Raw genomic sequence first — 16,459 nt, 5'->3', positions numbered from 1 at the left:
GTCCCCTTTTCTTTTCCCTCCCCTTCCAGGTTTATGTTTATTAAAATCTTTCTATACCGCCTATACAGCCAAAAAGGATCAAAGCGGTTTACATCACAACTCAATCATATTTATGAAAAAACTCCATTAAAAATAGGAAAGGAAAGAAAAAAGGAAAAGAAATTAACATTTCTAAAAGGTTATAAAGTATTTGGTAACCAGCCTTCATTATGTCTAGGCGGCTTTCACAAGAATAAAAATTGTTACAAACGTAGGGGGATAGAAAAAAAAAAAATCATATTAGGACATATAATCAATTGAACAGATTAAAATAGAGACACAAAAAGGGAGGAAGGGAATAAAAACAATATTCAAAATAAAAGAAAAAGTCAAACACTGAAGACTGCTGTCCTCTCACCCTGAAGAAGCAAGTGAGCGAAATGCTAGCCACCATCGGTGAGACTGGTTTTCTTATTGTTGCTCTCCTTGAAAGATAAGTTTTCAACTTTATTTAATGCTGATCAATTAATGTGGATCGTAGAATAGTGAAAGAGTTCATTGCAAGAAGGAGGTTTTTGCCCAATATGTCCCTACCCTCGCTAGTCAGAGGATTTATATGCTCCTGATGGGGTTAAGAGGCTTTTTATCCTCCTATTACAAGAATTGTGAGTTATCAAAGAAGCCTTTCCTCTGATAGAATTATGATAAGCTCTTTTGCTGAGTATTAGCTATTCAGTTGCTCCCATGGTAATGGATTTCTAGTAGGGCTGTACATCAATTAACATTTTTAAGCGTATGATTAATCGTGATTAAAAATTTTAATTGCACAAAGTGCTCCCTCACATTTCCTTCTGTACAGTATAAAATATAGATACGAGTAGTAGATGTAAATTCTCAAATCTGACATATTTCAGTTACTAAACTAGAAATAAAATCATATATCTTACCTTAGTTACCTGTGATTTTCTGCTCTTATTCTTGTTGTTGCAAAACCAAGAACCTTACTACTGGAATGCTGAACAATTGACTTTGATCCTGGGGGAAAGGTTTAACATTCTGACTGTTTCAATTTTTTTTATATGTTTCTACATATGTTATACTGTATAGAGTGATTGGTATTTGCCAGGAGTGTTTAAATCAATTTGCAGTTTGATGGAGTATTTTCAGCCAGTGATTGAAGGTGAGCTGTCCTGTTTTACGTACTCCTTTTTGGGGTTTAGCTCTTTAAACCAACATCCCTGACCCCCCCCCCCCATATCCCCAGACTCTCTGACATTTCTGGACCCACCAACATCTCCCCCATATCCCCCAATATTCCTGGACCCCCCCCCCCCACTGACATTCACCGACACCCCTGTACCTTTGGATAACAAATTGGAGGGAAGCCCACTCTCTCCTGCCTAAAGGGCCGTGTGCTCAGAATGACGGGTATTCCCCCTCCCATTGCATCTTGGGATGCAATGGAAGGGGCCTAAGGCTTGATTTTATGCTCAATGTACTATTTTTTTCCCCTTTATCTTTGGGTGGTGGGAGGGGGTTGGTGACTCCTGGGGGAGTAAGGGAGGAATTATGCCTTAATCCCTCCAGTGATCATCTGGTCAGTTTGGGTAGCTTTGGGGCACTTAGACCCAACTTAAACAGGTTTAAGGTTTAACTGCCGGTGTCTAAGTTCCGTCTAGGATGTCCTGGGAAAGGTTTGATTATCGCTGCAGGACGTCCAAGTCTAAGTTTCAAGTTTCAAGTTTATTAGGATTTTTATATACCGCCTATCAAGGTTATCTAAGCGGTTTTTACAATCAGGAACTCCAGCATTTTTCCCTCTCTGTCCCGGTGGGCTCACAATCTATCTAACATATCTGGGGCTATGGAGGATTAAGTGACTTGCCCAGGGTCACAAGGAGCAGCGCGGGGTTTGAACCCACAACCCCAGGGTGCTGAGGCTGTAGATCCAACCACTGCGCCACACACTCCTCCTGATGTCCACCCATGACACACCTCCCAACACACCCCTTTGAGCTCTGGATGCACAGCAGCCTAGAAATGCTGCTGGATGTTCAGAAAGTCAGTTTTGATTATCGGCACTTGGGTGTCTCGACTATTAGGATGTCCAAGTGCTGACTTGGGCTGGGTTCTGGACGTTTCAAAGTTTTGATTATGAGCCTCTGGGAATTTCTGAAGGAACAGAATAATTTTACAGGATAGACCAGAATAAGGTTTCTGAAGGAACAGAATAAGGTTAAGTGACTTGCCTAAGATCCCAAGTAGAGAATGACACGGTGACAAAATTCATCACCGTTCCCGCGGATAACCGTGGGAAACCATCTTCATGTCATTCTTTAAGGAGAGAGGGAAGAATCAGAGTATGAATGGCCACAACCACTGACCCGCAAGCTTTGCTTTGAAGAATGCTGATGTAGAAGGACCGAGGTTGAAATAGACACTAGAAAATGACATGGGATTATTTCCTGCGGTTATCCGTGGGGACGGGAACGGTGATGAATTTTGTCACCGTGTCATTCTCTAATAAGGCGCTGTAGTGAGATTTGAACTAGATACCCCTGGATGTTAAGCTTGGTGCGCTAACCACTAAGCTACTCCTCCACTCATCTCTGCCTCCCTTGCAATATATCCGATAGCATGTTTCTGTCCATCTGGTTAATACTTGAAATCTCTTTCAGATTTACCGCCGGTGTTGGTTGGTGTTTAGGAAGTCCTCTAGCAAAGGGCCCCGACGGCTGGAGAAGTACCCTGATGAGAAATCTGTGTTGCTTCGTGGGTGCCCTAAGGTTAGCCAAGTCCTCTCTCTTTCCTTCATTCTTGCACTATCAACTTCTCTCCACTTTCTCATTATGCATTTTTCTGTATAGTATATGCTTTTGGGACTGGAGAAATGTTCAATTCCCTGCAGGTCTGGCTTAACCACTAGATGAAATAGGCAGTTACCTAAAGCAGCAGCGTCTGGGAAGATGGCAAAGAGTAGCTGCCTTCAAGGTACAGCCACATGAATGAAAAAAAAAAAACCATCAGCATGTACTTGTACCTGCAGGGAAGGTGAGCAATTTTCAGACAGCCCCTTTAGTTAGATAAATGGCTTTTAGAAATTGTCCTCGTTGTATTAATAGATACAAAATAAAATGTCATGTCCATTTTGTACAGGATTGTTCTGGGAAGGCTGATGTTGGACTGTTCCTGATTGTTAAATTTAATTGTCAAATCTCGGGGGAAGGGTTTTGACAACAAATTTGAGGGGCAGGGGTGGCAAAGCTGAAGATTTGCCTAGGGTGCCTAATGCCATTGCACCTGCCCTGTACCCTGTGCTCCTCCTAGTAATTTTTGCAGGGAAAAGATGGGCTGGGAGCAGTGGCGTAGTAAGGGAGGGGTCCGTCCTGGGCACGGTCTTCCCAAGGGCGCGGCACCCCTCCTCCTCTCTTTGCCACATGCGCGTGCCCCGTGCCTTCCCCATACCTTTTTTACTTCTCTGGCGTGAGGTTGCTGCCTGTATCGGCATTGGCGCTCTCTCTGACATCACATCTGGGACCTGCATCTAGGAAGTGACATCAAAGGGCGAGCCAACACCACCGTGGGCATGCTGCTCACGCCAGAGAAGTTAAACTGGTACAGGGAAAGAGAAAGGGGCGTATATGTGGTGGTGGTGGGCGGGGGAAGGGTGCTACCAAGCCAGGTGCTGCTCACCCTTTTTCCCTACTGGCTGGGAGGAACTGGGAGCTCTCCCATAGCATGTACAGTAACTCCCAGGAAAAACAGAGCTGTCAAGTTACCTATTCCAGGAGGGACACTTTTTGGCCAGTCCTGGTTTTAAACTTATATCTCAAAGCAGTGTACAGCAGTATTTGTAGTCCTTGATGCTACCTATTGAAATCAGTGCCATAGGTCCCATAATGCACCAGGATGAGATTGGCAGAACACCAGGACCGGCCAAAAAGTCTCCTTCCTAAATGGGTAACTTGGCAACTCTGGAAAAGGTCAAGATGGAAGGAAATGTAGAATCCCCAAAGTGAGAGTTCCCTTAGTATGCTGGGAGGGGATAGGATTTAGTTAATTCTTTTCAGAAAATGGCACAAGTGGATTAGCTGAAAAGGCTAAGTTTAACGCTGCAGCCAGTTAGATCAATGGTATACATCCAGTTCTTTCGTGCAGCAAATTTTTAGGATATCCAAAATGAATATGCAAGAAATGGGTCTGCAAGCATATCCTGAAAAATTGAATATAAGAGTATAAGAGTTGCCATACTGGGACAGACCAAAGGTCCATCGAGCCCAGTATCCTGTTTTCAGCAATAGCCAACTTGGGTCTCAAGTACCTGATAAGATCTTAAGGAGAAAGAGAGACAGATTTTATGTTGCTCATCCTAGGAATAAGCAGTGGATTTCCCCAAGCCATCTTAATAATGGCTTATGGACTTTTCTTTTAGGAAATTATCAAAATCTTTTTTTTTTTTTTTTAAGCCCTGCTAAGCTAACTGCTTTCACTATATTCTCCAGCAACGAATTCCAGAGTTTAATTACCCATTGTGTGAAGAAATATTTTCTCCAGCTTGTTTTAAATCTACTACTTGATCACATCCCCTAGTCCTAGTATTTTTGGAAAGAGTAAACAAGCGATTCATATCTACTTATTCCACTCCACTCAGTATTTTATAGATCTCTATTGGATTTCCCCTGAGCTGGGTCTTCTCCAGGCTGAAGAGCCCTAGTCACTTTAGCCTTTCCTCATAGATAAGTCTTCCCATTCCTTTTATCATTTTTGTTGCCCTTCTCTGTACCTTTTCTAATTCTGCTACATCTTTTCTGAGATGTGGTAACCAGAGCTACACACAGTATTCAAGGTGTAGCCGTACCAAAGGCATGATAATAAAAAGGCATGATAATATTTTCATCTTTGTTTTCCATTCCTTTCCTTATAATTCCTAATATTCTATTTGCTTTATTAGCGGCTGTACACTGAGCTAAGGGCTTCAACATGTTCTCAGCAATGACACCTAGATTAGAGAGCTGCAGAAGAACGGGGACAACGGAATCCCGTGGGACCCACGGGGATCCCGTGGGTTCCCCCTTCAGGTCACGGGGATCCCATGGGGACGCCTCCTAGGGTCGTGAGGATCCTGCGGGGTTAGATGCAAACTCGAGCCGCGAGGCTCATCTTCTTTTTCCTACCTACCCTGCCGCAGCACACAGCCGACGGGAAGTCTTCCACGATGTCAGTGCTGACATCGGGAAGACTTCCGGTCGGCTGTGTGCTGTGGCAAGGCAGGTAGGAAAAATTCAAGGGTTATCATGTTTATATGGAATGTGTTTTTATTTAAATGAGTTTATGTATGCTCAAACTGTAACCCACCTAGAATGGTTGGATAGTGTGAGATAAAATATCTGAAAAGATCCATCCACCTATCATTTGGGTTCTCACTGGACCTACTGGACTGCATAATTTCATTTTCTTTTTTGAATCACCATTTCCCTCTAATAAGGGACTCAAAGCAATTTACATTTTATATTTTGTTTTTAACAGTACAACACAACACAACACATAAATATAAATAAAATCCCAATACAAGCTTTCCTCTTTCCTGCCCTAATTAGGGAAATAGTAAGCAGTAATTCTAAGTCTCTTTATTCAAGAAATGAATATAAAGACACGCTATTGCCAGATTGGTCCTCTTTGATTTGTAAAAAACAAAATAAAAGTTTGACGAGTTAAGAAGAAGTAAACTTAATGAGTAAAGCAGTGGGCTGAGTATTTATTTATATTTTATATTTACATTAGAGGCTCTGGTAGAAACCCGTTTACAAAGTATGTATTCTTCCCAATTAATATTTCCAAATTAATAGTCTCTTTGCTTATTTGTAAATGGGTTTCTACCAGAGCCTTTAATTCAGTAGCATAATTAAATGAAATAACTATTTCTGAAGTTTATAGGGACGGGTGGGGATGGAGGGATTCTTTGCGGGGACGGGTGGGGACGGGTGGGATTTGGCAGGGACGGGTGGGATTCCTGTCCCCGCGCAACTCTCTAACCTAGATCCTTTTCCTGGGCAGTGACTCTTAACATGGAACCCTGCATTACATAGCTATAGTTTGAGTTCCTCTTTCCCACAAGCATCACTTTGTACTTGTTCACATTAAACATCATCTGCCTTTTTGACGCCCAGTCTCACAGTATTGGAAGTGAATACCACTGAGTTAAGTGGTAGGGAGAGGGAAGGGATTTGGGGAAAAATTGGATCCTAGGCCACAGTTCTTCAACCGCCGGTCCCAGTGGCGTACCTAGGGGGGGCGGTCCTCCCCAGATGCACAGGAGAGAGCTGGATGGGGGACCCACAGAGTTAAATACATCTCGAGCCGCGAGGCTCGTCTTCTGTTCCTACCTACCCTGCCGCTCACATATAGCCGATCGGAAGTGTTCCCCGATGTCAGCGCTGACGTTGGAGAATACTTCTGGTCGGCTATTTGTGCGCAGCAGGGCAGGCAGGAAACAGGAGACAAGCCTCTCGGCTCGAGCTCCGTTTTGCTGAGAAAGTTGCAAAGATGGGCTGGGAGGCAAATGCGGAACACAAAAGGGGGGAGGAAGTGCGTTTTGGACACAAGGCATGAACTTGGGAGAGAGGAAGGGAGGAAAAGAGATGCAGAGGTGGGGGATGGAATGGGTTTTTGGACACAAAAGGCATGGACTTGGGAGAGAAGAAGGAAGGGAAAGAGATGCTGAGGTGGGGGAGGGAATGGGTTTTTGGACACAGAAGGCATGGACTTGGGAGAGAGGAAGGGAGGGAAAGAGATGCTGAGATGGGGGAGGGAATGGGTTTTTGGACACAGAAGGCATGGACTTGGGAGAGAGGAAGGGAGGGAAAGAGATGGTTGTGTACACGGGGAATAGAAGAAAGGAGAATTTTTGGTCATAGGGAGGGAGTGAGGTACAGATAGTGGCATACCAAGGTGGGGGGCGGTACGCCCCGCCCCGCCCAAGGTTTACGTCCCAAGGGGGTGCACAGCTGGACACCCTCCAGTGTTCTCCCTAGGCCAGCAAACTGCAGCTCTTTAGCCACTTGAGTACCACCGCCGCCATCGGGAACAGGCCGGCGCCAAGTTCTCCCTGCTTTTCCCTGTGGGGCCGACCAACTCTTGCACCCCTTGTCAATTCTGACATCAGAGAGGACCTTCTGGGCCAGCCAATCACTGCCTGGCTGGCCTAGAACGTCCTCTCCAACATTAGAATTGACATCGGGTGGCGAGAGTTGGTCAGCCCCGCGGGGAAGAGAAGCAGGGCGAACTCGGCACCGGCCTGTTCCCGATGGCAGCAGTGGCAGCCTATTCCCCAGTGGCGGTGACAGCATTTTCCCAAAGGTGGTGGCATAGGGGAGGGCAGGTAGAAAGAAAGAAAGGGGGGGACAGGAAGCCAGAAAGAAAGAAAGGGGGCAGGGTGAAACAAAGAAAAATGGGGCACGGAGAGAGAGAGAAAGACAGACATACAGAACGAAAGAGGGTGTGGAGAGAGAAAGAAAGAAGGGGGCAGGGTGAGAGAGAGAAAAACAGACATACAGAAAGAAAGAGGGTATGGAAAGAGAGAAAAAGAAAGAAGGGGCAGGGTGAAACAAAGAAAAAGTTTGGGGAGGGAATGAGGTCTGGAGGAGAGGAAGCATACCGGAGGCTGAAAGAAGGGAAGAAATATTGGATGCACAGTCAGAAGAATAAAGTGCAACCAGAGACTCATGAAATTACCAAAGGTAGGAAAAATGATTTTATTTTCAATTTAGTGATCAAAATGTGTCTGCTTTGAGAATTTATATATGCTGTCTATATTTTGCACTATGGCCCCCTTTTACTAAACCGCAATAGCGTTTTTTAGCGCAGGGAGCCTATGAGTGTTGAGAGCAGCGTGGGGTATTCAGCGCAGCTCCCTGCGCTAAAAAACGCTATCGCGTTTTAGTAAAAAGGGAGGGGGAATATATGTCTATTTTTATATATTTGTTACTGAGGTGACATTGCATAAAGTCATCTGCCTTGACCTCTTTGAAAACCCACGGAATATAAATGATAATTAACATTTTTTTCTGCATACAGCGTGCTTTGTGTTTTTAAAATTTTATTGTTGGTAGATCATTTTGACTTGGCCACAAAGGTAAGGGGGAGGGAGGGAGGGGAGCTTCTGAAAGACATCTAGTAATCCTTGCAGGCTTGACTGTGCAGGGAATTATTTTTGTAAAATCATGTTTTGTTATGTGATTGGCATTATTTAGACTTTAATTTCTATGAATGAATAGAATGAAAATGATATAAATTACTTGCTTGTTTTTATGTGCGTGCGCTGAAGGAAAGTGGAGAGAGAGTGGGCTGAGGACACTGAAGGGAAATGGGGAAGAGAGAGTGAGGAGAAGACGCTGATTTATAAATTGACAATTGTACAGAATATTGTTTCTTTTTTATATTCATCCATAGCTGCATGTTAATGATGTGCTCATATGCACTTATTTATCATCATAACATATACATCATCATTAACATGCAGGTGTGGATGTGTAAGGACAGGCTGAGGAGGATGGATGGGAAGGAAGGAAGGTGCACATATCAACATATCGTACATTTTTAACATGCATGATGCAGCTATAGGCAAGCTGAGGAGGATGGGATCATACAGATGTGTATGTTCAGATATGCGCTCAGATGTGTAGTTTTTTCTGATATATTTATTAAGCTTACAGTATTTATAAAAACACATTTAATACTTGTTACAAAAAAATATTGTGCAATTGTGATCTACTTCTGGCCTACAAAGGTCAAAAGAAATTGCAAGAGGACCTTGTGAGACTGGGGACATCAAAATAGCAGATGATGTTTAATATGTGCAAGTGCAAAGTGATGTATGTTGGAAAGAGGAACCCAAACTATAGCTACGTGATGCTGGGTTCTATGTTAGGTGTCATTGTTGAGGATATGTTGAAACCCTCAGCTCAATGTGTGGCGGCAGCTAAGAAAGCATATACGAGGGTCATTTCATTTTTTTTACATGTTTACTTTTTTTCCAAGTATTTCTTTACAGTCCTTCAATATAGTCTCCCTGCTTTGCAATGACTGAGTCTCAACGTCCAGGAAGCTTCATTATTCCATCCAAGACACCGTTTTTGTTCAGTTGCCAAATAGCTCGGGTAACGGCGACTGAGTCGATGAGTTGTCACTGACCCCCCTCCGTGCAAATCATTTGCATGCAAACTTGATAGTGAATCAGTCGCTGTTTGAGAATTAGCCAGAGAATTGGCCAACAGCGATTGAGTCGCTATCTTTAGTGAATCTGGTCCTTAGTGTGTAAATGCAAGAGGCATATACTGTATATGGGTGGATCTGATATTTATGCACATAACTTACAGAATACTTTGTTAAGCTTTAAAGAGCTGCATTTACATGTCCACATATGCCTTCTATTGACGTCATTGTGGACACACCTAAATGTTGACATCTAATACTGACTTATGCTAGGCACTCATTTGCAATTATAGAATTATAAAGGAGATGGAACTCTTCTCATATGAGGAAAGGCGAAAGAGGTTAGGGCACTTCAGCTTGGAAAAGAGACAGATGAGGGAGAATATGATTGAGGTTTACAAAATCTTGAGTGGTGTAGAATGGGTAACAGCAAATCCGTTTTTTTACACTTTCAAAAAGTACTAACACTAGGGGACACTCAATGAAGTTACATGGAAATACCTTTAAAACAAATAGGAGGAAATCTTTTTTTACTCAACAAATAATTAAGCCCGTTGCCAGAGGATGTGGTAACAGCGGTTAGCGTAGCTGTGTTTAAAAAAGGTCAAGTTTGAGACCGACATGGGGGAAGCTGCTACCTGCCCTGGGATCGGTAGCATGGAATGTTGCTTACGAGGGAAAAAATTCAAGCATGCGCATTAGGGTCGCCTACATACGTGCACCAAACCACGCCTCCCTAGAGTTATTTGTTTATGCAAAAAAAATTAAGGTCTGATACTTTTTGAACAGCCCTCATATATCCTGAATTGGCCCTGTAGAAACTGGATACTGAGCTAGATGGATCATTGGTCTGACCCACTATGGCTATTCTTATGTTCTTAGGGTCAGATTTTGCAACTGGCTCCACCAAAACCAGCACCGGTCACGTGTCAAGCACCTAGCACTTTATGAATACCCACCACTCAAAGGCACTCATCGCAAAAAGCTTTATGATAACCTCCTAGCAACGCATGCAGCAAAACTCGAACCCTCCATCACCAGATTGTTAACCTCAACATCTGACCTCAAAGCATTCCGTAAAGAAATCAAAACACTGCTGTTCAAAAAGTATATACAATCTACCTAATCTCCCTCTCCTCTTCCCCACCTACTCCAACCAGGCTCTGCTCACTCCCTGGCACCATACCTTCAATCGACCAATAAAAAATGAAAAAACAAAACAAAACAAAAAAAACAAACAAAAAACGAAATGCCAAGAAAGCTACCTGAAACCTAAATCATCCTACCGAAACCGACTATCTACCAACGTATGGAAACAGACTACTTGCCATGTAATGTAATGTAACCTGATTTATCTTCCAGTGTTATTAAGTCTATACCTTCATTCTGTTATTAAGTCTATACCCTCAATCTGTATTCTCCAATGTCATGTACCCTCCTGGAAATGTCCAGTTCTCTTCTTATGTAATCCGCTTTGAACCGCAAGGTACAAGCGGAATAAAAATCACTAATGTAATGTAATGTAATGTAATTTGTGCCAAAGATCAGCCTCACTGTCACTGTCATTCATAAAGTGCAAAGACGGCACTATTATTCATTGATGCCTCCTCATATCACATACGTATTTACACTACATTTCACTGTTAGTCCCCTGAATTACCACACACGTATAATATTGGGGAGCAATAATTTGTTGGTTTCTCCCCTATAACTGTTTTGTTGTGAGGTTTATATTCTGCCTGGATGGAGACACAGACCCTCGGTGTAAGAGGTCTACATCTAGGAGGGTCACCCTGGTTCAGGGCACCTACCTAGCCAGCCTGTACTAACACTTTTGTGACTCAGAGACTGTTCCCCGTGGAGCGGAGCTCCCTCTTGGTTGTTTATTAGAGCTTGAGTGCAGGCTGTTTGGCATCTGAACAAACAGGTCAAAAAGGGTGGGAATGCTGCCCAATTTTTTAGAGACATAAGATGAAAGTCAAACAGTGACTTGCCTGTTCTCGTTCTTAAACACCTGTGTGGTCATTCCCACACTTTTTGTCCTGTTTGGGGTACATAGATGAAAGCACACGGGACAATTGCGCACAGACAAAGGAGCTGAGACAGATGCATGCAGGACGTCAGCGTGCCAGATTAAATGGCAGCGCCAACACTTCTAATGAACGTTGGGGGTTTCTCCCCCTCCCCGGTCGGAGCGCTTTAAATGTAACTTTTAATCCAGTGCGCATTTGTCTCAGCTCCTTTGACTGCGTGCGATTGTCTGGCTTGCTTTAGTCCCGTCACCCCTGTTTGGTCCTCTTTGTTCTTTTACTCTATATTAGTGAATCAGAGCCTCTGAAATCTGGATGGTGAACAGAAGGATGTAAGATTGCTATCTTACCCAAGGCAACCTGAACTGGCTAATCCAGTCCTAGTTTTCCTGATTGCATGCATAGAAGAAAGTGTGCTAGTGCTTTTCCTAAATCAGAACTCCATACCCATGCATGCGGTGGGAAAATACTAGAACCTATAGATAAACCTAGGCGAAGTAGCAACCCTGAACGATGTTAGTAACAAAAATCCTTCTCCCAGGTCACGGAAATCACTAATGTGAAGTGCATTACACGGCTACCGAAGGAGACCAAGCGACAGGCTGTGGCGATCACATTCATTGATGAGTCAACCAGGACTTTCACTTGTGACTCAGGTAGAGAATTTTGTTAAGATCATGTATTTGAGAGCCAGATATCATCCTTTTGGGGAGTTTGGAGTAGAATTCACTCATTGCTATACTCGTTCCAGTACTTTTACCTGATGCTGCTTTGCCGGGACTCCCTACTTTTCCTCATGGGGGCCATGCCTGAGGTAATGGTATAAAAGCCCTTGTGAGGCCTGAAAGTGTGGCTAGGGAATCTCTATTTTGTTCTTACCATAGCGTAAGCAGAGGCCATTTATTTTGCTTGGTGATTTCATTCTTCTTGGAGAGCATCCTGGGATACCACAAGCCATTGGGAAGGGATAGCAGAGATAAGAAATAATGAAGAGGCATGTAATGTGCATTAAAACCATGTTATTTAAGAAACTTATCAAGACAAGCTCATGATATAATCAGTTACTTCAATCTATCTCCAGAGCCCAATCATTCCAACCAAATAGCTATCTTGTAATCTTCTGAATATGACCAGAATCTCCTTTTATTGTAATTCGCCTAGAACTTGCAAGGTATTGGCGGAATAAAAAACACTAATGTAATGTAATGTAAAAAATGCCACTGTAAAGGTAAGAATGAAGGGATTCTGTCTCAGGACAGCATTAGATGGGTTCAGTATGTTATAGGATCTTCTTTCCTATATGCAGAACTAGAGGCAGAGGAGTGGTACAAGATTCTGTCCATCGAGTGCCTGGGAACACGAATGAATGATATCAGTCTGGGGGAGCCGGACCTCTTAACCCCAGGGATGCAATGTGAGCAAACAGGTGAGTCAACATCATTAAGAACAGAATAGTTATATATTGAGATAACAGAATTTCATTTTCTGGCATTCATACACAGTGGTGTAGTAAGGGGAGGGGACGGACCACCCTGGCCACTGTCTTTGCAAGGACACTGGTGCCAGTGCCTCTTCTCCTTTCTGCTTCTCCCCCCCCCCACGTACCTTTTGAAATGTTCACCGGTGCAAACAGCATCTTCCATCTGCTGCCTCGGCTCCCTTCTGACATCATTTCCTGGTTGTGGGACCAGGATGTGATGTCAGAAGCAGATGGAAGATGTTGCTCGCACCAATGAACGTTTCAAGATATAGGCAGGGGGACGCACAGAGTGGTGGGGAAGAGTAGGGGCGCATGGCGCAGTGACGCTGGGTGCCACCCCCTCACTATGCCACCGTTCATACAGTGTAATTTCTAGTGCAAAAGGCATACGAGTCTTGACCAGTTGGTTATTCACCTTTAATCAAAGTTGTGTAGAAGGCATCATCTACTTTTTTACTGCTCTGTGCTCCTGTTTCTCCTTCTAAACGCAAGTTAAAGATGTCTTTCTTATTTGCTGTGTTCAGTTTATTATTTTGGGGTTTGGGATTTTTATCCACTTTCAGAGGCTTTTCGGTGCTACAGAGGTTCCCAGGTTGATTGGGATAACTCTGCCTGGGTGGAGACAGACTCTCGGTGTAAGAGGTCAGCAGCTAGGAGGATCACTGTGGTTCAGGGCACCTACCTAGCCAGCCTGTACTAATCCTTTTGTGACTGGGACTGTTCCCCTTGTAGTGGAGCTCACTCTTGGTTGTTACCAGAAGTTGAGCGTAGGCTGTTTGGCATCTGTGTCAGTCTCTGGGACTCTATCAGTTGCCAGCTGCTCTCCCCCTGAAGAAGTACGAGGAGCTGTGGGGGTCTGGGTCTTCAGGATCTAACATAGTTTGACTGGCAGTCTTTATCATCTTCCAGCTTCTGTTTATGCTGAAGCAGGCACAGCACCATTGCCTTTTATAGTCTATGGGAGACATTGGGGTGTCTATAATTTCTTTTGGGGGGTTTCTGGAGGTTAGATTTAGGTTCCCAACCTCCAGAAACCCCCTTTCCCATATTTTTGTGTTTTTATTTAGCTTTCCCAGGCTGTTTTTGGCATCAAAATACTGACATGGTAGCCATCTTGGATTTTTCAATTCCTTTTTAAAAGCCTCTGTTTTCCTCAAAAACACCTCATTTTGATTAAAATTGGTAGATATGCTCTCAGGCTATTTTACCTTTGATTCATGCCAGATTTGCACTGGATGGCTGACTGAGGAGCATCCTTGTTCCATGTGGTGCACACATGTGAGTGGGAGCAGGAGCACAGAGCTTAGCACCTTCTGGTCTCTCTAGGGCAATAGAGTCACAGGTGATTCAGTTTTGGGGGAAAACATTCCCCTGGAGCCTTCAGACAGCGACTCAGCATCTTTGGTGAAATGCAGATGCGCAGACTTTTCTGGGCCCAGAAGGAGACAAGGGGAATTCCCAAGGATCCTCCCAGGGCATCAGTTGCACTCAGGTAGGTGGTTTGTTGGGTTCCATTTTGTTTTCTGTTTCTGTTGGAAATGGTTTCTTTAACTGAATTGTGTTTAAGGTCAGAGCAGACTTGGCTGTGTCAGGGGGGTTTCCCCATGCCCCTCCTCTTTCTTTTTTCTTTTGTAGAGGTTATCAACTGCTTTGGTATGAACTGAGGAGCACAGAGCAGTGGTAGAGGAGGCAGAGCCACAAATAGTAGTTGATGTCTTCTACACAACTTGCAATTAAAGATAAATAACCCACTGGTCAAGACATATGCCTTTCTACTAGAAAAAAGATTATCGTGGAAAAAACCTAACCTTCCCTTCTATTTCAGACAGAAGACCATTTTGCAAAATAGAATTTTCTTTCGATTTTTTGGTTAGTATAAATATATTCCTTGGGATGTAGTGGCTTTCTTTAGAATATGAATGTATTCCCTAAGTTGGGTGAATCTCACTATAGACCAAGTCAGCCCATGACCTAGATCAGGGGAGGGCAACTCCGGTCCTCGAGGGCCGGAATCCAGTCGGGTTTTCAGGATTTCCCCCCAATGGATATGCATTGAAAGAAGTGCATGCAAATAGATCTCATGCATATTCATTGGGGAAATCCTGAAAACCCGACTGGATTCCGGCCCTCGAGGACCGGAGTTGCCCACCCCTGACCTAGATCAATAATTTACCTTTTATTTCACTGCATGGCCTTAAGCAGAAATCCCCCTCCCCATTCATCACCCACTGAATTACCTTATATATGAACTACTGTAATGTGCAGTGGTTCTATTTTTTATATTGTTCTGTTTATATTGTTGTTGTTATAAATATACAGAAAATTAATTTTAAAAAGATTGAACAAAAAAAAAAAATTAGGGAAAATCAGGGGCCCGGTAGAATATTTGCATGTTGAGAGACTTCCCAGTGAGCTGATGGATGTAAAGACTTATAGTTTAGGGGCAGCCAGGAAAAAAACTAGAGAGCATAAGTGGTAACTACTGACAGGGCAGAAAAGCAGAGTCATAGGCTAGTGCAACTATACCAGAGGCTGGTCTCAGAATAAGAGTGTCAAGGCAGGCGTGGCATTTCTCTGCCCCTGATCCATGCAGTCCTTACTCTTACTCTCTACTACTCTTACTCTAAGGGCTGGATTCTATAAACGGTGTCTAGTGGCACCTATATTACAAGCAATACTCGCCGCAGGTGTCAATCAACTACTAAGCTAGAATCATGTCTAGGAGTGCCTAAGCAAATTTAGATGCCCTAAAGGTAGGCACCACTAGATTAGATCAGGTTTTCACTGGCCTAATTTACCGATGCCAATCTTAGACACCTACCCCCTGTTTTACGAAGCTGTGCAGCAATGGCTCCGAAGCCCTTTAAATCTCTATGGGCTTCAGGGCCGTTACCACAGCACAGCCGCTAGCACGGCTTCATAAAACAGGCCCCTAGTGATGCTTATTCTCCACCCATAGCCACATTGCATTCTCTTCCACTTAGGTGTAACTAGGTACTGCAAGGAATTCTGTGTCTAATTTTTAATTTTTTTTTTTTATCTAATAATTCAATTAACTTCAATGGCATGGTCTATTACCACACCATTTAAGCTAATTGATTTATTTTAGGTTAGGTGTTGCTAGGTGGCCTTAATTATGGCGCTTAGCGACGCCTAACTAGGGCACTGTTTATAGAATCTGGCCCTAATTCTGTTACTCTCAATCCTTCATTTTCCTGGCTGGTAAGAGAGCATGGGGCTCATAATCGAAAGAGAAAAATGTCCAAAAAGTCGGCAATTGGACGAACATTTCTCAAAAACGTCCAAGTGCCAATAATAAAACCGGGTTTTGGACGTATTTCTAAATGACCTAGGCCTTCATAGTGCCGCTCAACGTCCAAAGCTAAACAGGGCATTTCAGGAGGCATGTCGAGGGCAGGATGTGGGCCGGCTTAGACTTAGTCGTACAGCATGTATAACCGAAAGTTTAACAACAGAGCCTAGACGGAACTTGGCCGTTGTGACTTAGACCATGTAAAACATGGTCTAAATCACATAAACCCACCTAAACTCACCAGATAAGCACTTCAAACACATAACACAGACCCCCACACACTACCCCAGTGATCACCAACCCCCCCACCTCCATAAAAATTATATTCCACAACTTTAAATTTCAGCCTCCAGACCATCATCACCTGGCCGCCTGGCACAGGAAAGCCTAGTCGTCCAGCCCAGAGGCAGCTTAAGTCATCTTGGGGTTGGGTTAGGGACCCATAGA

At 43.7% G+C, this 16,459-nt stretch overlaps 1 protein-coding gene across 2 annotated transcripts in view; it reads left to right on the top strand.

Annotated features, from left to right (window-relative positions):
• Nucleotides 1-16,459, top strand: part of DOK4 (docking protein 4) — a 145,238-nt gene that overhangs the window by 84,065 nt on the left and 44,714 nt on the right. For both annotated transcript variants that reach the window (XM_033943778.1, XM_033943777.1), the window contains exons 3-5: nucleotides 2,658-2,765; nucleotides 11,761-11,875; nucleotides 12,526-12,645. In XM_033943778.1, the coding sequence (XP_033799669.1) occupies nucleotides 2,658-2,765; nucleotides 11,761-11,875; nucleotides 12,526-12,645 (343 nt within the window). The remainder of the gene's footprint in view (nucleotides 1-2,657; nucleotides 2,766-11,760; nucleotides 11,876-12,525; nucleotides 12,646-16,459) is intronic.

This window comes from Geotrypetes seraphini, chromosome 4, assembly GCF_902459505.1.
Source record: "Geotrypetes seraphini chromosome 4, aGeoSer1.1, whole genome shotgun sequence".
Taxonomy (NCBI): domain Eukaryota; kingdom Metazoa; phylum Chordata; class Amphibia; order Gymnophiona; family Dermophiidae; genus Geotrypetes; species Geotrypetes seraphini.
The sequence above is the reverse complement of the archived record's forward strand: the minus strand, read 5'-3'. Positions and strand labels throughout refer to the sequence as shown.